The sequence below is a fragment of the Brachionichthys hirsutus genome, chromosome 1, assembly GCF_040956055.1.
Source record: "Brachionichthys hirsutus isolate HB-005 chromosome 1, CSIRO-AGI_Bhir_v1, whole genome shotgun sequence".
Classification (NCBI taxonomy): Eukaryota; Metazoa; Chordata; class Actinopteri; order Lophiiformes; family Brachionichthyidae; genus Brachionichthys; species Brachionichthys hirsutus.
In genome coordinates, this window is record NC_090897.1 from 14,005,066 (window position 1) to 14,029,321 (window position 24,256).

Below are 24,256 nucleotides of genomic sequence, written 5' to 3' on the forward strand. Positions count from 1 at the left end.
CATCCTCAGCATCCTTCCACTGATTTAATCCCATGTTAGATTTTTTTCCTGACCTCATTCTGGTCAGGAAAAAACCCCATGCACAGATACAAAAATCAGTTAATAATACACATCAAATCTGATTCACTTTTACTTTTCCTGTTTGTTATATACAGATACCAAGAACCACAAACATTAATGTAAAAACAAAAAACAGGAAATGTATTTGCTCCCCATTTTTTATTGAAATTGAAACTACCAACAAATCTATCAAACCACAGATACTATTAAGCCTAAATACATACAAGAAAACAAAGGCAACTTCAAACATTAAGAACAGGCACCAGAGACTTCCATATATATATATATATATATATAGACACATACACACCCACACCAAGGCATTTAGCTATATAGTGTGAAGAAACCTACTTACTTCTATCGACCAATGAATGCACATTCCTGTCATACACTTACATTTACTTCATGCTTTAGCATCAATGGCACTTGAGAAACAATATTAGGAAAACAGAGACAAGGTTTTACATCATCTTCTTAGTGTTTACGTTTAAAAACATGTACATAATGTAATTTCACCAAAGGGATGGAGCGAGCCTCGTGAAAAACATTCCTTCAAGAAACAAAAGAAATCCAACGTGCAAAAAAATATGACAACTTAAAATTCGCAAACCAGTACTAAACCCTAACAATTTACATTATATTTTTGTGTCGATTTTACATAAATAATTTGATTATCAAATGTGTATAGGAATCTACTTTGTAGATATAGACAGTCCAACACTGCAAAGTGCCAGTAAAATGCAGAACGACTAGGATTGTGACGGGATAAATCGCGGAGCCCCTGACCTTTCTGAGTGACTAGCTGTCCAAGAATTCTGCAGGAATGTCAAAGACCTGCCAGAATTCTTCCCTTCTGAAGACAAAATAACTCTTAACTATGTCAAGATTCACATTAACAGAGAGACCTGTATCTTATACTCGTCTTCTAAATGGACAGCGATGCAAGCGGTACTGATAAAGGAGTGCCGAAGCAGGGCGAGTCAGAATGGTAAACATTTCATCCTCGTGTATCAGAGACGTGAAGGTATTTTGGTCTGTGGTTTGACCGGTCCAAAAAAAATAAAAAAAACAACAACTAAAATGTATATATTTCCATGTACTTTGTGTCCTAGGCATGATACTCAGAATTTTTCTTTCATCTTTCAAAATACAAAAGTGGCAAAATACAAACAAAGGTACATACATATGAATTTATAGCAGCTTGTAGAACTTTCCATTCATTAAATTCCCAAGATAAGTTTGTTTTCCCTCAATCACTGTTTATACTGCAACGCAGTTCATAATATTTATTATATTTACAAAATATACATCATTCAAAACTGATGAATTTCCACTAAGTGCAAAACATACTGTGGCAATGACTGACTCGTTCACATGCACGAAACTAGCCTGTATTGGGTACACAATGGAACTAAACACAGATTGCGTATGCCACAATAAAATTGCCACTTTGCAGTCGAGTAGAAACACAGGATACGTTTGTGCATCTTTGACTTGTCCTTCAATTAGTGTGGAGCCTTTCTTCAGGAATCCTGACAGTCTGCCTCAGTGCTGTGTGGATGTATTTATAGATTGGAATGATAACTGCTTTGTTTGTCCCACAGTGCAGTTGTACTGTGTCGTACGCATACTGGCACGGTGCAGAAGGATTTCTTATTATATTTGTTATACATTGGGGTCTGCTTCAGATTGAACTCTACTGATAAGGCACTGATGCACCAACAAAGACAGCTCGATTAAGTTTTTTGGCAAAGCCACTGTCCAAGGCAGCTGGAATATCTGTAATTATATGTCGATAACAGGTGAGCTACATATGCTATCGCTTAGTCATCAAAGCAATAGCACTGTAGCATAGCCAATGCAAGTCCAGTTTGGGTACGACATAGTACTGTCCACCGCCATGCATGGTTGTACTGCTAGCTATTTGCACACTTAAAAAAAAGGTCTGCAGCTATCTCAGTAGAGGGCGCTGTCGTTGTTGTAAGCGCTGGAGGTGGGGAAGGTGGGACAGGGCTTATTCCAGGCAAGGGTCCCGGAGTTGTCAGATGTGGGAAGGCTGAGAGTGCTGGCGCTCTTCAGTTTGGTCCTCAGACCCCAGCTGATGAAGGATGGCTTCTTGGTTATTTTGCGTGACTTGGGGTTCTTGTCATCTTCATTGTAGGCTAGGCAAATCATAGAGAAGGTCTTCGGCAGGTTTCCACTGAAGGTGGCGCTCTTGGTGGGCTGCACGGGGGGAGTGACAGTGATATTTAGTGGGGAGAAGCAGCCACTCTTTATTGCCTGAACACCGTACAATTTCAGACAATATACGGTTGCAGCTGCCGAGCACTGAAGTTAGTAGTAATTGTTTTTCCACCACTGAAGACAATAAATATCTGGAATCATGAAGAGAATCCTGCGTTGCCATTGTGAAATATATAAAAATAGAAGTAATATCCCATGTACTACAGTTTACCAACACCTTTAAAAAACAAAAAAAAAAGCAATGACTGCCAACTTGCGACTGTGTATGTAACCTGATTCGCATTAACTCTTTGAGTGCCATTGACGTCTAAAGACGTTTCCGATAACTCCAGAATGCAAAATGGTAGGAACACACTTTGTTTTCCTGATGAAAGAAGATACTTTAATCTTTCATTTGGTGTCTGCATAGTCATAGGAAATAATATTCTGTGGGGCTTGGAAAATCGGGCACAATGAGCAAAAACCGGGGCACTCAGCATATAGCTGAGCTGAAAATGGCTGGCACTCAATGAGTTAATATATTACACATAATGTAGGTCATGTGCAGCGATCGGAAACGTTACTTCCAAGGGCGGAGGAGGGCATAGCATACCATCAAAGGGTTGTTGTCCAACATGCTGACCACCTGAATGTCGACCCCCTCCTCGCCCACATCCCTCAGGAGCCGCATCACCTCACTCACACCCAGCCATTTACAGTCGGTGCCACCAACAGCAACAATGTAGTCACCCTCTTTCAGACCATCAGCCTGCAGGACAAACAGGGACAGTGGGACATTAAGATGACGGGACTTTAAGGACACATTAACAGCTGCATGTTTGGAACGGCCACACTCCTAAAATCCTTTCCCTCAACAGCCTGGAGGCAGCAGGGCTCTTCTGAAACGACACACTCCCAAGTGCGTATTATTTAGTAGCTGTGGGTAATCCGTTTTATCCACATGAGCTCGTTTATTTCTGTGTGACAACTTTGTTTACTACGGACTGGCCAATCATTCAGCTCCAGAATAAATCCCGCTGAATGCACTATTAATAGACAGGAAGTTGGCCTGGTTGGACTTGTGTAATACTACCAATATCCTTCTTTGCACAGCCTGCAGAAAATTAGTTGAAGGAATTGTAAAGCACGCTCTCTCATTCTCTATTAAATGAGTTACCCAAGTGGGCTTCAGGAGAAGGCACGTTCTTCGAATAAGAATATTTTTCAGCTGCCTGAAAATTGAACATATATTTATATTCATCAGCTGCTGCATCTTTAATACCAGTTATTACATTTCTGCTGTTATTTCCCCCACTGTAGAAACCGACTGCTAGTTACTTAGTCAATTCTGTTATAGAGACATTATTTGTTGAGTAGGACTGTCCCTAGATCATGATCATATCAAAGTATCTGCAAGTTGTCCTTGCTCCAAAATAAGAGACAAATCTCACGTTCAATCAAAAGTGTGGAAGGTACAGTATACAGGCCGACTCACCGCGGCGGCGCAGAAGGAGTCCAGCGAAACCACCTGAACTGCCGTGTCTCCTTTCAGGGTGAAGCCGAGGTCTTTGTCTTTTGGGCGAAGTCGTATTGTCCGTGGGGCTGTCCAGCGCTGTTTAGCAGAGAACACTGACAGAGGGCCCTGGAGACATTTGTTGCGGGGATATGATCAGTGCGGTTGCAGGATTTGAGTCAAGAGAAACATTTCCTCTCTTTCAAAGGGAATACATAATAATCTCTTCTTATGTTCATGTAAAATGAGGCTGCATACATCCGCCAAGGTAGCACCGTTCCCCCATCATGTAATTGGACCTAAACCCAACAAGTCCCACGATGGTTTGAGCCTCATAATATGACTCATCGATCATAAGAACCCGCCCATAGAATTCAGAATTACTGTGGTATTGATACTAGTTTAATAGTTATTCAAGAAGAGCAATATTTTTGGGCCGATAGTAGATGGTGAACTGGGAGCTGGAGAGGTGTGTCAGTTCACCTACCGAGCACTGCTGAGGTGCCCTTGAGCACCGAGCCCCAAAACTGCCTACAGGGCACCGCCACATGGCGGCACATCACTCCACCATCTCTGAATGCATTCCTTATGTCATAGCCTCCTGCACCCCTCCGAAAGATTCCATTAAAAACTTAAATGCTTTGAGTACTACTGCAAACAGTTCGACAAACCAATGGCAGCGAAATACTCACCTCCTTTCTAGAGGTATTCAAACAGAATTAAAGCAAATATCTCCGACCATTTCTGCTGTACACATACTCACCTGACCCCTTCGTGCAGACACGCAAGGTACTGTTACTGCGTCAATAAGGACACTCCCTTGTGTATCGTTGTCTCGACCGACTATTGTAAACTCCACAGCCGATGAAGTTGGCCTTTGTGAGGCAAAAAACAAGTGCGAGTCAGGAAGATAGGAGAGCTAGAAACGGCCCCGTTGATCATAGTGAGCTCTCTAATCAATAACTGGAAATAAAAATGCTTTATTTGTGATGGCAATCTGTTTCATTTCAACAGATGGCCCGCTGGGCATTTCCCAATGTGCCTCAAGCACTGAGGATTGTTGAACATCATCTCCGTTTATCCATCCATCCATTTTCTCCTAGATGAGACAATCATCTCGTCTACAGTCGCTCTTCCCGCCTTGCGGGTCACGGGTGTCGCCGGAGCCTATCCCAGCTGGCTGTGGGCAACAGGCGGGGTACACCCCAGACACGTCGCCAGTGCATCGACTGTAATTGAAGACCAAGGCGGGATTTTCTTCCAGAGGAACGGGAGGGTTTCACACTCTTGACTAAGATCTTTTTATTCGTTAGAGAGATTGTAAACTATGCAACATGAAAGAAGTGGATGCCTTTCAGAGGACATGAACGGAAGATTCCAGCTCCAATGACCCCTCCCGGCCACCGCTAGGAAAAACCAAGCCAGGATGAGAGCGCGTCGGTCCGTGGTTAGTATTAGTTTTGCGTTTGTTGCTTTGGATGAAAGTCCAAGAGGCTTTGGAAACATGATACGACTTGGAATTGTAGTTAAAAGTGCCAAAGCCTCCAGGAGCCTCACGAATGGTTGCTTCCATTCAGAAGTCACAAAAAAATAAAATATTGGATGTTAAGCAGATCAAATCAAATCCAAAGCCTTTTCTCATCACTTTATGAATAAACCAACCCTCGTGTGAAAACAGCAGTGTGAGGTGTGAGTGGAAAAGTATTAGTAACCCACATACCAGCCGATGGAAGAAGTCTGTCACTTTCACCTTTGTGGTTGCAGGAACCTCCATCTCAGCTTTCTGCTCTGTTTTTGCTATTGCAAAGAAAACAAACACACACAGCTGTCATTCTACAGTGTTTAATGTCACATCAATTTCAAGTGTCACCCTGTGGAGACGTAATGTTTGCAGTGTAAACATTACATCACCTGTACCTGAAAATAAACGCCACTTATCACACCTGATTAGACCGGGCGTAGCACGCAACATAGCTGCCCGTTCACAGGCTGTTTCCTGGGAGACGCGCCTCATACAACATTGTACGCACCACACATTTCATGCATGTGTGTGTGTTTGATTTGGGGACACAAAGGTGACTGGTTAGATTCTATACCGTGGGAGACTGGAGAGTAAACATTACAACTGTGTAATGCCATCTATTCTTCTTCTGCTGAACAGAGTATTAGAATTGGTCGAGGTATTGCTTTCTGAAGACTCACAGATGATGTCTGGGGCCTCTGTGTAGTCAGTGAACTCTTCCTCATTTTCATTTTTACTGTATTTGTTGAGCGAGCGCTGGTGGCTGGCCTTTAAGATCTCCTGCAGCACCTCCAGCTTGTTTAAGTGGTGGCACAAGCCATAAATCCTCAGAGCCTCCTCGTGACCCATGATGGCCCGGCGAATGTGTGCTTTGCCTGGGGGGGAAGGGAGAGCACAAATTCACCATTGGGATGAGACGAGGAGAAGCAGATAACGGGGTTCTAGGTATTTTCTTTAATCGTCTTCCTTTCGCCTTTCCCGTGCTCACGCTTACCGATGCGTTTGCGTTCATCTTTGTTTTTCAGGATGTCCTGAGGGGTGCATCCCTCAGGAAGACAGTCATACACCTGTGACAAAGTCTTTTCTTGCTGGTCCTCATCGTCACTGGGACCCACTGAACACACATGGAATCAACAAAACTTTTAAATGTGCCGTTATTTCAGATTTTCAGACTCCTGTTAAAACTCTCTGAGCTAACACACTTGAACACTTATGTGTCCAATCTACATTTGTACCTCCAACGTCTTTAATGATATCCACTCACCCAGCATCAGAGGATGCCTGGGAATATTTTTGACCAACATAATTTCCTGACAGGGACACAATAAATATGGGGAGCATTATGTGTGGCGAAGACACCTGCCAAACCTTTAACCAAAAGAAATCTGAAAGTTGTTCTCGTCCTTTTCACGGGGAGAGTTTAAGGCAGTTCCTCAACAGTATTTGTGGCTCGTGTGTTTACTGCAGCAGCTCTGGTTCTGTCCTCTTTCCAAGTCTTTTCTCTCCCGTCCCGTGGATAATTGCTCTATTCTCCACAGTCGCAGAGGAATCTGTTAATGAGCTGGTGGAATAAACGTCGCTTTGCTCCATGTTCCTCCCATTCAGCCCTGGGTAGAGCTACAAGCGTTGCTTACACAGAAGGTGGTGAATACCTGAGCTGAACGAGTGAAGCGCGCTCGCAGCGCTCGGACATTTAGCGCCAGCATCTGGAAGCTGCTTGTTTATCAAAGCAAAATATTTCACGCAGGTTTGCTCGTGTCTCGGAACACTCATTACTGTAACTTAGAATAGCAACATTACTACTACTACTACTTAACCAACTCCAAATAGCTATTTTTCCTACACTCTCACTCTGCTCATCCTGCCCCCCCAAGTTCCTGGAAACTTCTTTCTCTTTGGCGTGGTGTAAAGAGAGTGTGTGTGTGTGTGTGTGTGTGTGTGCGTGTGTCTAAATGGCAGTTATGTAATAGCACTGTGGCTGGCTGGCTGCGGTGCAGTGCAGTCCAGCACATCTGACCACACCAGAAGCCCGTACAGTATTTTATGAGAAGGGTCAGGTTTTCCAGGGTGTTCAAAATCAGGCAGTTTAACACACTCGTTTTACACCTCCACAGCCAGTTGCCGGTCTAATACAATAGAATAGGTTGACTTAAAACTTCAGTTTCTAGAGCGGTGTTGTTACTCAAGTGCTGCAGCAACAGCTAGGAGGGCACAACCATTAGTTACACGGTACAGAGCAAACTTTACCTAAATGATAATGCAGCACAAAAAAACTCGTTGAATGAGGTGAACAGAAACAGCTTGCCTGCGTTAAGTAAAGTGGCATGAAAGTAAATCTTTTAGCAAATAATAGCTTCACTTGTGTTTTCCCCCCCCCCCATTTTTATTTCTCTACTTCTAAAATCTCTGTTATCATCAAAACAGTGTGAACGGTTTTCTCACATTGGTGGTCCAAGAGTGCCGAGGATACAAAGTAGTGTGCCATGGAGCGGTAGTGGTTGGTTTTGACCTGTGCCATTGTGGACCAGAACAACGGGACGTTGTCTTTGATTGGTGTCTGGATCATGGACTGATGGACTTGGTCGTAGATTTCTGAGACCTGGGCGGAAACGGAAGGGAGGAGTTACTTACAGAACATTACATACACCACTGTAAGAAGAGACAAATCAGATTGAGGTGACATTATTTATTTTACATTGACTTAAAGTGAGAGAGTGTGCCTGTAAATATTGATCAAAAGACTCCAAAAAAACAAAAAACAATGAGACTCCATTGTTATTTACCTTGGCAGCTTCCTGGGCCATTTTCATCAAGGAATAGAACTCATTTCGGATTCCAGGGAGAGCCATCTTCTCAAACAGACACTCCTGAGCCTGAGCAAGCATCATTCGAATCAACATACTGACCATGGCTGGACTCATATCATAGCTGGGCGTGTGGGTGAACGTCTCCTTCAAATGGTTCAGGGTGCCTGCAGGCGAGAAAAGAGGTCAGCACAGAACGTTTCAGGGCAACAGAAATAGATCTAGTCATTATTTCCGAGTCATAAAATAAGATACTTTAATATTTCATTTGGTAGGTTCAGTGTTTGCATAGTCATAGTCTGTGGGTCTTGGAATATCGGTCTGGCACTCGGTGAGTTAAATGTCATGACTTCTGAACACTGGTGAGACAACAGATGTGGTTAAACCAGTTTACAACCTGCAGCAATCTGGAAGGAGGAGATCGCCTTCTGCAAACCGGCTATTGTCTGTCGGTTGCTACGGGTACCAATTTGAGAGTAGAGGCCGGCCATGTTGAAAAGGATGCTGGCTTTCTCCAGGGACAGGTTCTGCTGGCATACCGGCACTCCTGTGAAGGAGTCATACCTAATGTAAACAGACAGAGGGACAGAAGACATTGGGTGGGAGGTGGAGTTCACCTTTCACAAGAAACCAGTTTATCACAAAGACAAACATCCCAGTCGTGCTCTAATTCATTATCTATGGACAATTTAGAGACAATTCACCCATGTTATAAGTCTCTGGTGGCGAAAGGAACCCAGAGAGAACCCACACAGACAACACGTCAACTCCAAACAGAAAAGTCCAGGTAACAGCACAACCGACTGCACCAGGTTTAACATTTAGATGCGAGAAACAGACGACAAAGTGAAAGAGATGATTTTCATTTAAAGGGATAACACAGAGAATTTAAAAAAAAATCTAAATTGCAATACAGCATGGTATTTGTTCAGTCAGAATCCAGCAGATAAATACGACAAGACTAAAAGTCACAATGAGGTCACTGGCCATTCAGCATTTTTCTATTGTTTTACAAAGACTGCAACTTTTACAATATCTTCTGATTGAATTGAACAATATCAACTTCATGTGTACCAGGTGAAGAAGATGCCAGTCTGGTGGGTCGGGGAGAAGAATCTGCTCTCCATCAGAGGCAGATGGCTGAAATATTTTGCCAGCAATTCCACCCCAGCCTCGTTTCGACTTGGCGTTCTGCAGGCCTAGGACATGAAAGACACGGTAATACCCACAATACTGTAGAAGGTCACTGGAGAGCATCACTTAAACTGAGGTTTCCACATTCCCAACTATGAAGCTTGTGTCCCTGCATGAGCACAGCAGAGGGGACTACCTTTTGTTGCTCACACCATCAAAGATTTTCAACTAATTCTAAAATCATTGTGAAACAATGACCCGTTCCCTGAAGACACGGACATCAGTGCTTGTTAATCTGCTACCAACAAGCAAAGAGTCCACAGAAAAAGCTAGCGCAGGTTTGGCCCCTCTGATCCGGAAGCCCTGTTTACTGTCTCACAAGATCGAATAGTCTTTTGGAGGCGAAGGTCTGCAATCTCTGATTGTCTTTCTAGTCTTGATTTGCTGCTGTCGGCCATATTACAACATTTTAAAACACAAGGCTGATGGCTTCTTATGGTGCCCAGAAAAAAAAACACCTATCAGAAAGGATTATCATATTATGGCAGATCCCACCAGGGGTATTAGCCGGTCCCTACCTGTCGCAGGTCCATCAGGTCAGCAATATCATCTTCATATTTGTTCCCGTCTTCGCTGTAGTGCTCCAAGATGAAGTCCTGTGAGTAACAAATACAGCTCAGTGTCTCAGTACAGCATATCCTTTGCCCAATTGTGGCCTAGGTCTTGACCATAAGACCTTCCAATTACAGGGTGGCTTCTCACACTGAACTGCCAGTTCAGTTTATTGTTATTGCCTAGCAAAGTGTGTAAGCTGTCTGTCTACTGTTCTGTTATGCTGCTGAAACAAAGGGAAGTCTATTTTGGGGGGGGGGGTGGAGTAAAGTAACATTCTATTCTACTGCATCACATCGTTCTTAACCGCACTCAGAAAGCTCGAGTGCCCACAAAGATGGGGTAAAAGTTGTTAGTATGTCAGTGTCACTGTGGCAGCCCCCCCCCCCCCCCTCCCCCCTCCGAGTCAGTTAAAAAGTACAGCACTTAGTAACTTCTCACAATGCTGCACATTTTCCACTCACAGCAGTGCTTCCCCTTGATGGGACATAGTACGTACTTGACAGCTCTATGGTTTTAAAACTCATGAACTCATGAAGCATTGTTCTTCAGTCAACACAATCAGGCAGTGGGTGCACAGGGAGTAGACAGTGTGACAGGAATGCTTAGTGGAGAAAGACTTTAACCCTTCAGAAAATAAATCCTTATTGAAAATACTAACATTTGTTAGACCGACATTAATGTAGGTCATATCAGTTATAAGCGAATTACCAGCGTCTGCAACCCGCTGACCTTCTGCACGTTTCTGTAACTTGGGCCAACCGTCTCTTGGGTTTTATCTAAGAACGCAGTGCTTATGCTTTCATGATATTTGACACTGTTCATCTGACATAAAAAAAATGTGATGTCTGTTTAATCAATTTGCACCGAGCCACTAACGTCTTTAGGAGGTGACAGACTCAGTGTTGCTTTTAAAAAAGGCAAATGTCAAAGGCATTCCAGTGAGAAATAACGATTGCGAGTCTTTCATAGCTTCAAATTCTAAGACAGTTAAACATCTCCATATTGCAACGTATCCGTTCATTTCACGACTCAAAGTTACACCGCATTTATTCTGAGGACATTGTTCAAGTTAAAATACCTGCATTACGAGGACATACTTATTCCTTCAATATACTTAGAGAATGTCATGTTGTTGCGTGTGCACCTTGAAAAGAGTTGAGAAATCAACTTCTTTCGTTTCCTTCAGGCCAAGAGCGATGAGGGGAATGTTCTTTGTTTCCCTGTCAAGCAAAACAAAAGGGCAAACATAGAACATAATACTCGGGTTGGTATGGGCAATTAGTAGGTAATCCATCATAACATCACATTTATAACTTATGCCTCAGCCCTGTCAAACTAGAGTTAGTCCACAGCATGACGGTAAAGCAATCCTAGTCTAACCCTGACCTGACGAGCCCATACCCAAACTAGAAAAGCCCTCAGAGAGCACAGGCCTCCGCCAAGCAGCTCATTCTGATAAATGCTTGAAATAATTGTGGCATTGACTTGACGTACTCGCACAAGATGTTACTGAAATCAGCCTGGAGGCACGTAGAAAACCGGAACAACCAGTAAACGTTGTCAATGCATAATGCAACTCCAAAACCACGACGCATTTCCTATATGATTAATAACGGCAATTACCCATCATGATCACTGACAAACGGGGCCAAAGAGAAAAACAAATAAAAACATCCGCTGTTACCGCGGCAACATTAATGACAGCACGCTCGAAGGTGTGTTTCAAGACACCAACCCACAGACAAAGACCTGAGAGGTACCATATAAAAAAGAACAGTCAGATTATAGGTGAATAAAAAAATCAGCACAGCGGCAGCAACAATCCGATCAGACCAGCAGCAGCTGTGACTTAAGAAAGTTTATATTTCGGTCTATTAATCTTTACTTCTCCTCGTAGGAGATGCAGCAGGATTAGGCAGATGGTGCTTAATTAAAGCACGCATTGTAGGAGTAAGGATTTAAAGGTGAACGCGGCCCCACAGCTCCTTCGACTGTAAAGCCACTCCAGAGTCGCAGCCCTGCCTTTGAAAATGCTGACGGTTCTTTCCTCTATCCTCAAAGCAGGCTCTTTACCTTCAGTTTTTTAAAACCTCCAGACAGTACACAGAAAAACCCCCAGACAGTACACAGAAAAACATAAAACCCCCAGGCAGTACACAGAACGACTTCAGCTTGGTGATCTTAGCTTTTAAAGTTTAGTGTGTTGCTGGAATCTGGAGGTCAGCGGCGATGACAGACGGGCAGCAGCTTCAGCTTGTTATCAGCGCTGAGAAAATATAACCTGACAGATACCTGCTGCTGATCCGACAGAGTCCATAAAAAGCCCAAACCCTCCCCCCAGCCAGATGGAATGGGGGTGTTGCAAGCAGAAGAATGAGGTGTTACTCAATAAATGACCCCTTTAATAACAAACTGGGGCGCCTCCTGCATTTGTTGGCAATTAAAGGCAGCCTTGACAAAAGACTCTCATCTTTACCAAGATAGCAGGAGTTATATTTTATATTTTTTATTCTGGATTCCATCAACTGGGACTTAAGACGAAGGACAGCCATTTCGCTGCAACGTGCATGCAGGGTTTCAGGAAGGAATAACAAAAAAAAAAAAACTCCTGTCATTCATCGCTTGACGATAAGGAAGCATTCCTCTGGCAAACTGGGAATTCCAGAACATCTCATTCATCAGGAACACTGACGGAGCAGAATGGAGGCTGCAGCGCAGCCGCATTGTAAAGGACTAATTAAAGCGTTAGTTTAGCCGAATGAATGGAAAACAACGTTAAATCAATGCATGTCTGTTTAATCGTTACACACTGAGTGTTTTTCTGCTTCCAGCTTTTGTGACAGGCTAAATTAGCATGTCCTGACTGTAAGCATCAAAGCAACAGGGGTGTTAATGCTCAGCAAATTCCTTTAAAGTAATAATTATCATCATAAATCCAATTATCAAGCAGAGCTCTCAGTGAGTGTGCGTTTTCTTTCTATTCATTTGAGCTAATGCCAGAAAATCATGTAGAAGATCTTAATGTTTCCACTTTAATCTTTCAAACTCTCGTCGTTCGTTCTAGTCGAGAACTGAATCATCAATTTACGGAATAAAAAACTGAATGATTGTGCCAGAAGATAATTGATAAGATTGTAAACAATACAGTGCTTGCTCCTCTTGTTTATTTCCATGAGGAGAAAACGTTTTCTGTTATTGCACGACATCATGCAAAAACCAGCCAATCCTAGTCCGGGTGAGAAATAGCCTCGGAGAGAATGGTGGGAAACGCCTCGGAAGGCAAGGGAAGATTTCTGCTTCAATACCAAAAACTCAGGTTGTATTTCAGATCCCAACTCTCAACTGTGGCTTTAAAGCATCGTCACAGTGAGAGAGCAACGATGTAAAACAACAACACTTTCTCATCATATCCAATAATTCGCCTAGCGTGTCTTTTGCCTTTTGTGGATCTGGTCTTGAGACTATACGACACAACACTATTCACGTGCACGTTTAACTTTCCATGTCCATAAAACGTTAGACAGGTCGTTTCACAATGTGTCTCTCGTCTGTGGGAGGGACAGTGAGCAGGTGTCTCTGCTAGTGGGTCTGTCAACAAGGCTGAACGTTTCCCACACTTGAATCTTTCTCACTCCGTGGGACAATGAGACACTTAAACACTTCACACGGAGGCAGCTGCTGAAATCTGAGGAAGGCGACGTCATGAAATGAGGAAAGCCGCTATTGCCGTTATTCTTAGTGGCTTGTGTGCAAAAAGAAAATGTTATTTGCCACAGCTCACGCATGCTAAGCTTCTGTGGGTAGCGACGTCAGCTAACTCCCCAAGTGGAACACGAATTATATTCAGGAAAATATTTGCCTCTGTGGGGGTTCCCTGAGGGGTAACATATATTTTTTACCAGCTTTTAACAGGGCGTTCTGCCTGTTTGTTAAAAAGCAGCTTAAACGCTGCTGGTCCTTACAGAACTGAGTCTTTGTCATAGAACAAAGCAGTGAGGGGCGTCCAATCAAAAAGCTGGCCCTTTAGGTTCATGTTTATGAGCTCATTATGTAGATTTATGTTGAGATTTAAAATAAAACCCTTAAGTACGGTCTGCGTCTCATTAAAAAAGCCTAATACACACAAAGAATGGGAAAAAAAACCCACAGTAGCAGCTTTGAAGTAGAATTGAAAAAATCATTGAGATATCTCTCATTGATTTTCCCACGTTACCATAGATACAACTATACAACAACCCATCCCCCACAAGTCTGTCTCACTTCTATCTTGGTCTGTTGTGATTCGTTGTCATGGGCAATATGGCATCCTGTGTGTGTGTGGGGGGGGGGCTTTAACTAAGAGGCCATTATAATTAGATTTAAATCTGTCATTCAGTCATACGATGATGAAATATTTGCACACAGACGCCAGCTTTCGAACATCTGTCATCCCTTCAAACGTCATTATTTGCAAATCTTTTTCAAGTCCTCGGTGTCTAACAGAGCCGATATGAAGTGATTCGGTGTTTCCGCTCCATTTCCAGCCGTACCCTCTAAACTTGGCCCGTCTTTAACGAAAGAAAGCGCCAGTCTCTCATCGTCACGCCCACCCAGAAAACAGCCAGTCTAAGGTTGGCTTTGAATCCTCTCTAATCTAGATGCTTATCTCAGTTTTCACACAAATGTGTTGGGCTCTGTGTATTGTCTTTTAAAAAACCCAGACGACCCAGATCAACAAGATCTGGCAGCGTATCTCATTCAGCCCATCTGCTGCTCCGTCATCCGATTTGAGAGAGTGAACAATGATTTCTACACCGATCAGCCTCTGGTCATTCATCCTCCAACGATGAGTTCCTTGAATTCAGAGTCCTGCCGTCATTGCGTGCCGCCGCTGGGGGCATCTGCAACACTATTTGACTTATTTCTGGTACATAAGTTATTTCACAGTTCATTTGCATTCCCTGTGCTTCCTTTGTTAATCATCTTTAGCAGCGGAAGTCATTTTCAGAATTTCCAATCATTGTCACAACAGCAGAAGAGCCATGTGTGGAGGGTGTTGTTAATGTCAGGGCCAATCCAAACAGTCAGAAATAACTTGTCAATGACTGATATCTAGCCAAACAAGAGCCCTTTCAAGGCTACAGCGACGACAGATAACAGGCCAGCGTTAAACAGGAGAGGCAGCACCAACATATACACAGGACATGTATACGCAGGACATTTATACGCAGGGCATTTATACGCAGGGCATTTATACGCAGGGCATTTATACGCAGGGCATTTATAAGCAGGACATTTATACGCAGAGCATTTATACGCAGGACATTTATACACAGGACATTTATACACAGGACATTTATACGCAGGACATTTATAAGCAGGACATTTATACGCAGAGCATTTATACGCAGGACATTTATACACAGGACATTTATACGCAGGACATTTATACACAGGACATTTATACGCAGAGCATTTATACGCAGGACATTTATACGCAGGGCATTTATACGCAGGGCATTTATACGCAGGGCATTTATACGCAGGACATTTATACGCAGGACATTTATACACAGGACATTTATACACAGGACATTTATACGCAGGACATTTATACGCAGGGCATTTATACGCAGGGCATTTATACGCAGGACATTTGTACGCAGGACATTTATACGCAGGGCATTTATACGCAGGGCATTTATACATAGGACATTTGTACGCAGGGCATTTATACGCAGGACATTTATACGCAGGACATGTATACGCAGGACATTTATACGCAGGACATTTATACGCAGGACATTTATACGCAGGACATTTATACGCAGGACATTTATACGCAGGACATTTATACGCAGGGCATTTATACGCAGGGCATTTATACGCAGGGCATTTATACGCAGGGCATTTATACGCAGGACATTTATACGCAGGGCATTTATACGCAGGGCATTTATACACAGGGCATTTATACGCAGGACATTTATACGCAGGGCATGTATACGCAGGGCATTTATACGCAGGACATTTATACGCAGGACATTTATACGCAGGGCATTTATACGCAGGACATTTATACGCAGGACATTTATACGCAGGGCATTTATGCACAGGGCATTTATACACAGGGCATTTATACACAGGGCATTTATACGCAGGGCATTTATACGCAGGACATTTATACGCAGGACATTTATACGCAGGACATTTATACGCAGGACATTTATACGCAGGACATGTATACGCAGGACATTTATACGCAGGACATGTATACGCAGGACATTTATACGCAGGGCATTTATACGCAGGACATTTATACGCAGGACATTTATACGCAGGGCATTTATACACGGGGCATTTATACACGGGACATTTATACACAGGACATTTATACGCAGGACATTTATACGCAGGACATTTATACGCAGGACATTTATACGCAGGACATTTATACGCAGGACATTTATACGCAGGACATTTATACGCAGGGCATTTATACGCAGGGCATTTATACGCAGGGCATTTATACGCAGGGCATTTATACGCAGGGCATTTATACGCAGGGCATTTATACGCAGGACATTTATACGCAGGGCATTTATACGCAGGGCATTTATACGCAGGACATTTATACGCAGGACATTTATACGCAGGGCATGTATACGCAGGGCATTTATACACAGGGCATTTATACACAGGACATTTATACGCAGGACATTTATACGCAGGACATTTATACGCAGGACATTTATACGCAGGACATTTATACGCAGGACATGTATACGCAGGACATTTATAAGCAGGACATGTATACGCAGGACATTTATACGCAGGGCATTTATACGCAGGACATTTATACGCAGGACATTTATACGCAGGGCATTTATACGCAGGGCATTTATACACAGGACATTTATACACAGGACATTTATACGCAGGACATTTATACGCAGGACATTTATACGCAGGACATTTATACGCAGGACATTTATACGCAGGACATTTATACACAGGTCGCAACAGAAAAGATGATTTCTCTTCTCTCGCTCTGTCGGGCACTCTGCATGTGCAATCTGCCCTCAGGAGGGGCGCGGGAAGACGGTCCTGTCCACTAATCAATGGATCAATCACTCATACATCACGTCATTTGGACAGATGATAAATAAAGTGGTAAATTGGGTCATCAATTCCACATCAATAGGTTGCACATAAAACCACATGAAGTGCGATGCGATGAACTTACTGCGAGTCCTGGTAGACCTCCACCGAGCTGTTGAGTCCTTCCAGCTGCCCCATCAGCAGCTGCAGGTTAGCATTAACGTAGCTCAACTCCAACAGAACCATCTCTTTGACCTTGTTGTTCGAAGTCGCCCTAAAACACAGCAGAGATTAAAGATGGAAACAAAACGCAAAACATTTGAGAGGGGAGGGGCAAATATCAGCTTCTTTATTAGCCACTCAGACTTGGTCATACTTTCCAGCAGCTGATTACTAAAACAAGCGCGCCTCTCCGGGTACGGTAGGCCACAGGCATGCGTCACTGCGTCCTGCTGTGCATTTGATTTGCTCTGCAGCTCACCACAGAGATCTCTGAATCACGCCCGCAATCGCTGCGTTGTTACCACGGTAATGAAAAATGTGATGTGAATGTTAATACTATAAATCTGGGAGTGTTTTAGTTCATTTCCCACATTTTAGTGGAAACAGTTCACAATGAGTTGCGAGGGCGACAAGGTGGCGCGGTGGGTAGCGCTGTTCCCTACACAACAGAGATGAGCTCTCACCAGTAACTTTGAGGGGTTGCAGCAGATACGTGCACCACAGAGACGCAAGCTGAGACGGGTACTTTATCAGATCAAAGCGAATTCAGAGACATTCCGTTGGAACCCGATGATACCAACCCATCCCTCCCTTTTGGCCTGATGAAGGGTTTTCTGAGGAGATTTATTCTGGGGAATCCATCAGGGTGGGTGCGGTGCTGCTGCGGTTTGGACAGAACAGATGCCAGTGTGCCAACCCAAAGGGTGTTATTAATATCTAATATCCTCCCACAGAGCATGGGAATCAAGAGTCGAGTTGTTTTATAAGAAATGCAGGGTCCAGTGTTTCTGGTCCTTTACTCTGGAAGCCAGGAGGTCTAAATTTTAAAACAGAAAGAGGAATGCGCCAGTACTCCTCCTCAATAAACAAATAGAAGATCAAATAGAATAGAATAGATTTTCTATGCTGATATTTTGTACAGGTTTTTTATTTTCTTTTAACACGATAAAATAAAGCCTGTGAGACAGTTTTCTGAAATATTAATTTCATTTGCCGACATGACAATCTGGGTGGATGTCCAAGGAGGCCGGATCGCTACGGTAATCCTGTTACACACACACTTCCACACACAGGTGGAAGATCACAGATTTAAAAACTCAAAAAAACGAGGGCATGCTTCCGACTCAAAACTGTGTCTCGGCCGTTCTCCGTCCTGCAGAGACACACAGCCAAGCCGGCCCCCGGCCCCGTCTGGGAACACTGCTGGAATGTGGAGTGAGCTTAGACAGGCCCCATGGACACACAAACATAGACCAACACACCCCCTGGCATCTTCCTCCGCCAGTCCAATCGTAATGATGAAGAAAGGCGGGTTTGGAACTCCCGTTTGGGAATAGTTGAGGATACACCGTCATACTCTGGGGCATTTCTGACCCTGTAGTCTTTCTGTAGATTTTCTCCAATGCGAGTTCAGAAATAAATAATAATAATAAAATAAATCTGAATTCATGTCCGTTCTTCTTCATCAGTCCACACTAGATGTGTCGTCGTCCCCCCCCCCAGTTAAACCAGTTCAGGTGGCGTTACCTGTATTCATGGAAAAACTTCCTCCTCCGCTGGTACAACTCCAGAATGGAAGCCACGTCAACCAAGACATCAAAGACAACCCTCCTTCAAGAGCAACAGTCTTTGTAGGACAAATAGACTTAATAATTATTCTATTCCTGTGCCCACTGGCATTTTAAACCAGGCTTTGTAAGATTTAGTCTCATGATTTATATGTATTGGATGTGTGCCCTGCTGCTGCTGCAAACCAAATTGCCCTACGGGGATCATAAAGACTGTTGAACTTGCTCATTATACCAAAAGCTTCTCAAAGGACGTTCCTGAACCTCGTGGGAGGGTTGGACATGGGGCAGAGATTGCCTAGATTCCTAGAAGAAGGGGCAGAATATTCAGATTATTTTCTGACCTTCTACAACATTGCAGCCGGAAGGCTTTTTTTGTGACTGTTTACGTCAGTGACACTTAAACTAGCAGGAAACTGTCTGGAGGAGAAATCCATTCTATGCATCGTTTTGACTTTCGGGCCTTGACAGAATTCTGTCCTCCACTTCGTGCTTTTCTGGTTCTGTCGCTCGTCAGCATTAAATACCAAAAGGCTAAACACACACCAAGGCACATGGAGATCCCTTACTTGTTTGTCTTTTTTAATTCTAATGACAATGCGCTTTTTTTTTTTATCTCGGTTTGCAACATGATATCCTTCCAGGAAGGAAAATCTCCACCATTATGACGTGTATTCAAACAAGTATTCCACCCCCATAAGCAGTTCAGCAGCGATTCACTGGCTTCAGCATTCACAAAAAATAGCTTTTTGTGTGGAGAACCCCCCCCCCCAACCAAGAGAGCAGATAACCCTGGTTTTCTTTGTTGAACAATATCTGCTGGGAAATCTGACCTCAAATTTGGAATTTCATCCCTACAAAGACATTTCAGCAGGAATATCGCTCCATTTATTTTCAACTTCCAGATAATTATAGGCATGCAGCGAGTCTAAAGGAGACACAAAAGCCCTCCTGTCCATTATCACCGGTCAAAATGTGCTTAGCAAGAGGGGAAGACGTCCAGCTCTAGTGCTGCTGCCTTACAGGCCATCAAAAGCACAATAATAAAAGTCCATCCATTTATTTTCAATCGTCTCATCTACAGCCGCTTTCCCGCTTTGCGTTATCCTATCCCAGCTCGCTATGGGCAGGAGGCAGGGTACACCTCGGACGCGTCGCCAGCGCATCACGGGGCCACACAGAGACACGCAGTGTGCAATTAACATTACATATTTCCAACACAAGAGATTATTATAGGGCCAAAGGGATTAAGCAGAGAATGCACCCTACGGAAGAGCTGGCAGAACACAACACATTTCTTCAACCTATAATTAAAAACACACAACCGGTTCAGCAAACTCTTGCCGAGGTTTTTCCGCTACGCAACCAATCACAGAGCCTCTTTGTTTCCAGAATATGTGGAATGCTTATTCTCAACGCTGTTACCCAATGTCATCTGCAGTCCTGTGTTCTCTTCGGTCTAACCGACAATTCATGACATCGAGGTTTACTCGCGGTTACATTTACTGCTACGTGTGTCTGGAAATACAGATGAGTGAATGATAAAGAGCCAACAGCCACCCACTGCATGGTGCAAATGTCTGCATTTAATAATGCGTGAGTCCGTATCCTCACTAAGATGCCACTTTGTAGGGACAATGGTGCATGCGCGTGTGCTCACTTCAGCAGGTTCTCGGCTCCAGCCCTCATCCTCATCTGCTTGATGATCTGCTGGTTCAGACCGGCGCGCATGTTCTGCAGTTTGCTTCGTCCGGTCTGGGCAAATGGGTTACAGCCCTAAAGATAAAGAGACACAGAGACATCATAAGAAAATAACAATCCAGATGGGAAGATATCTGCTTAATCAATGTCAACTGCGATGGATGGATGGATGGATGGATGGAGTCGGGCGTGAAAGCACCTTGTGGTGCTGGACACAACTCAAACGCACGCCCTCACTCTCACCGTTTACTGTTATCGGCCTGCGTGAGGGCAGTTCTCCGTGTCTCCGTGTCTGTGTTCCTATCGAAACCGCAGATTGTCCCAGCCTTCCTGAGTCAACAGGCTGTAACCTCGAGCATTACAGATAAACCGGTCTCACGCATTCATGCAGGCTGACTCACGGCACAGCAGAGGTGCGCTCTGCACTGCGCTCGGGACGGCAGGAAGCACCCGGGTGCACCGAGACCAGTCGGTGCAGTGAAACCAGTTAGGTTGCAGCGCTCGACCCAGGGAAGCCGTAACGCTGCGGTTAGTTTCCCGACCAAGTCTCTGGCCAGCGGCGAAAACGTTGGAGGGGAGGAGTCGGGAGTCGGATCATGATGTCTAATTCAGGAATCACTGAGAGGACAGGCGGGCATTAACGCCACGGCAACGAGCGCTTAGCACCAAAGACTTTATCACGCGGCACTCCACCCTCGGATGTAATCCAGCCCCCCCCCCCCCCCCCAGTAATGACATCACGCTCTTCTCTCTGAGCAAGCAACACTTGTGTTGTTTTATGGCTTACTCATGTTTAATTGTCGCATTATCAGCTGCCTTTAAAGCATTTTAACAGCCGACATTTTAAAGACCGAGTGACAAACGCGTCCTGCTGAGAACTCGGCGTCCCAAAAGAGGGCGTGGTCTCTGTAACCTCCGGCTGGAGATCAGGGCGCTGCAATTCATTTCTCCTTCCTATCAAAATCAACTTGAACTCAATCAGACAAATACGCAAAGTTTATTCAGTCGATAACGCGACACAATACTCAACGACTTCCAGTATGGTGGCCAGAAGAGGACATTCACTGCATGTCATTATTTTATTCTGAATAAACCCTTGTTCATTCAGAATAAAATAAGTAGAAGTAACGTGCATGAAAAAACATTTATGTAAGGGAAAGTCTTGTTAACTGCCTTGCATGGCAGCAGTCGCCCGCGGGAGTGTGAATGAATGCGTGAATGGGTGAATGCGAGGCGTAATGTAAAGCGCTTTGGGAGCCGCGAAGGTGTAAAAAGCACGATACAAGCGCAGCCCATTTAGCATTTATTTAAAATCACACAGCAGGCTGTACCCAGGTCATCACCAGTGTGGCCCGGCTGGACATCCAGCAGCTCCCCTCAGGATGACAGCAGGTTGGGGACGTGGTCGTCATAGTAACACAATGACAATGACATTAAAAAGTAGAGCGTATGCATGCATGTGCTAAAGCAAGGGAGCGGCTGACACACACAGTCTGTTTTCGCCCTCCTGGATTCCAGACGGGTGATCCTGACTCTCTGCAGCAGCACTACTGGAACAAACTACGAGATGCAGGCGGCCCACATGCTGACGGTTTCGGAGACAACCTTCAGCAGGGACGGACGCCGCGTTTAACAGCGTTAGCTTCGATGCAACCATCTCGACTCGGTCCCCGTCACATCCCTGTGAAGACCGACGCGAGAGCTCCGTATCTGGAGGGGCCGCTGCACCTTCCCGCCCGCCGGCAGAGAAACCAAACGGCCCGACACAAACAGCGCGGCCTCTCTGTGCCAGCGCAAAAAAACACTTCATTAGACAGCGAAAGTCTGTCCACCGCCGTATCCATCAAAGGACAAATCAGTCCCGCCGCTGTGTAACCGAGGCGTCGTAAAGAGCATGCAGAGCAATGGCTGATGGGAAACCGGCTTAAACAACTGGTGATTAAGGCCGGCAACTGGCCAACAAAGGCTACAGGCTCCATCCTGGTAGTCGTAATCGACAACGTCTCGATGATGAAGGAGAACGTCGATTGAACACACACCCCAGTCACAGCCGTGCACGTTTTACCGGGCTAGCGAGCAAAAAGAACCCAAAGAGAAACATCCCTCCACTCAAAACGAATGAAAAGGACAGTCGTCCAATTACAGCTGTGTCTTCCATTTGTCTTTTTCCAGTAACAAATCCTGCCGAGGGAATCCGAGCTGCGTCTCACAGTCGAGGGAGCTCGTCCGGTTTTCAGGGACACATGTTGTCAATTTGTGTCTGTGGTGGAGCCGAAGCGCGGCCTCGGGCCAGATGCTACGTCAACGCGCTCGCCGGCCGTGGAGGATGAGAAGACGAAACGCGTCCATTCGGCTTTTCGCCCCGCCTTCTTTCCATTCAGCAGTCGTCCAGCCGGGGGGCTCAGCACAGCCTGACGTGAGTCAGTGGACGGCTGGGAAGGGAGCCCTGAACCACAGCGGCAGCTCCCTGGGGCGCCGAGAGGCTTTGTAAACCGCTGAACCAAAAGGTTTCCGAGTTTCAGATCTTTCCAACGTGAGAAAAGGAGGAAGCCGAAGTCGAACTGCGAGCCTTTTGAAGCTGAAGCTGATCGGTGGCATGAAAGTCGAGTGCAGGACTCACTGGCAAAAAACAAAAGCCAAAGTCGGGGGCAGCGGACGTAATGATTGACCCGAGTTATTAGACTCCGTCTCCCATCATGCCCTGTGGCAGTGCCAGAGCCCGGCTCCCACTGACATTTTTATAGACACAGGAAGTACAGCACAGAGCCTAAATCCAGCCAGCGTTCAGGGGGGGGGGGGGGGGGGGGGGGACGATGACATAAAAGCATCTAAAAAGGCTTGTACATAAAAACACGCCAATAAACTTCAAGAGTCAGGAATACTGAGGTTTTTATTTTGTTATATATATAAATATTTGTAACTGTTCATGAGTTAAAGTAAAGCAGCGAAACAGGCGTAGAACAGTCATCCAAGGGCAGGAGGTTAATCTGAGCTACATTTAGCAGCAGTGTCAGGGGTCACCATCTCACCTCTGACCTGTGATGTTCATTATGGGATGTCGGTCTCTATCAATAAGATAGATAGAGCCATCCTCTCACAGGCTGAACGTGCTAAATCCGGTTAGCATGCAGGATGTTTTTAGATTTCCTGCAATCAGATCTGATCACACCAGAGAAGAGCTGAACGGGTTTCTGGCTGTTTGTCACACTTCCTGCTCAGGCTGTTTCTCTGAGACACTGTGAATCTGCTATTCTTGGTGCGCCTGTTTTATGAGTTGTTCTTTTCGTTTGTTGTTGGTGTCGTTTTGAAATGGTCAAAAAAAAACGATTGTGTGATTTTACAGTAACGGCATTTGGGAACATTTAATTACCTTTAAGCTTCGGGCCCGTATATTTACATTAATACAATAAAGTTAACCAGTCAGGAAGGATCCCGTTTAATTATTCGGTGATGATGGAAACAAGTTGGATTTGTTTTTTTTTGTTTTTTTGTATGACTGTTTTACAACATACTAAACTTAGAGAAGCAGCCGAGCTGCAGACACGCAGGCCTGCAGTAACAGTCGGGTAAACGTGACGGAGCTTACCTTCCTGAAACAACCGCTTTCTCCTCGGCTGTCCTTCACGCCGTTTTGTAAAAATGTGTCCGCCATCCCGAGGGCCCGGAACAGGAAACTTTCGGAACAAAAAAAAAAAACACAAAATGAATCTGGAAAGTTAGTTTGCAGCAGAGCGCAGCTGTTCGACAGGTGAGCGTCGTCTCTCCTCCACCGCCGTGTCCTCCTCTCTGGCTCCTCTCTGGCTCCTCTCTGGCT

At 44.6% G+C, this 24,256-nt stretch overlaps 1 protein-coding gene across 1 annotated transcript; it reads right to left on the reverse strand.

Annotated features, from left to right (window-relative positions):
* Positions 1 to 213: 213 nt before the first annotated feature.
* rhpn2 (rhophilin, Rho GTPase binding protein 2) lies at positions 214 to 24,198 on the reverse strand. Its single transcript, XM_068758135.1, has 15 exons — positions 24,029 to 24,198; positions 20,402 to 20,517; positions 17,097 to 17,225; positions 11,016 to 11,091; positions 9,835 to 9,912; positions 9,197 to 9,321; positions 8,520 to 8,686; positions 8,102 to 8,289; positions 7,761 to 7,917; positions 6,313 to 6,432; positions 5,999 to 6,193; positions 5,517 to 5,593; positions 3,779 to 3,925; positions 2,897 to 3,052; positions 214 to 2,283 (listed from the first exon to the last, which is right to left on the reverse strand). The coding sequence occupies exons 1-15, from the start codon at positions 24,092 to 24,094 to the stop codon at positions 2,017 to 2,019; spliced, it is 2,064 nt and encodes a 687-aa protein (XP_068614236.1). The 5' UTR covers positions 24,095 to 24,198; the 3' UTR covers positions 214 to 2,016.
* Between the last annotated feature and the right edge of the window lie 58 nt (positions 24,199 to 24,256).

Coding starts and splice junctions, on each gene's coding strand:
- rhpn2 (XM_068758135.1), bottom strand. CDS start 24,094: ATGGCGGACACATTTTTACAAAACGGCGTGAAGGACAGCCGAGGAGAA. Junction 7,918..8,101: donor TGGCCCAGGAAGCTGCCAAG/GTAAATAACAAT, acceptor GTTTCCGCCCAG/GTCTCAGAAATCTACGACCA. Junction 3,926..5,516: donor CAGACTTCTTCCATCGGCTG/GTATGTGGGTTA, acceptor AAATGTCTCCAG/GGCCCTCTGTCAGTGTTCTC.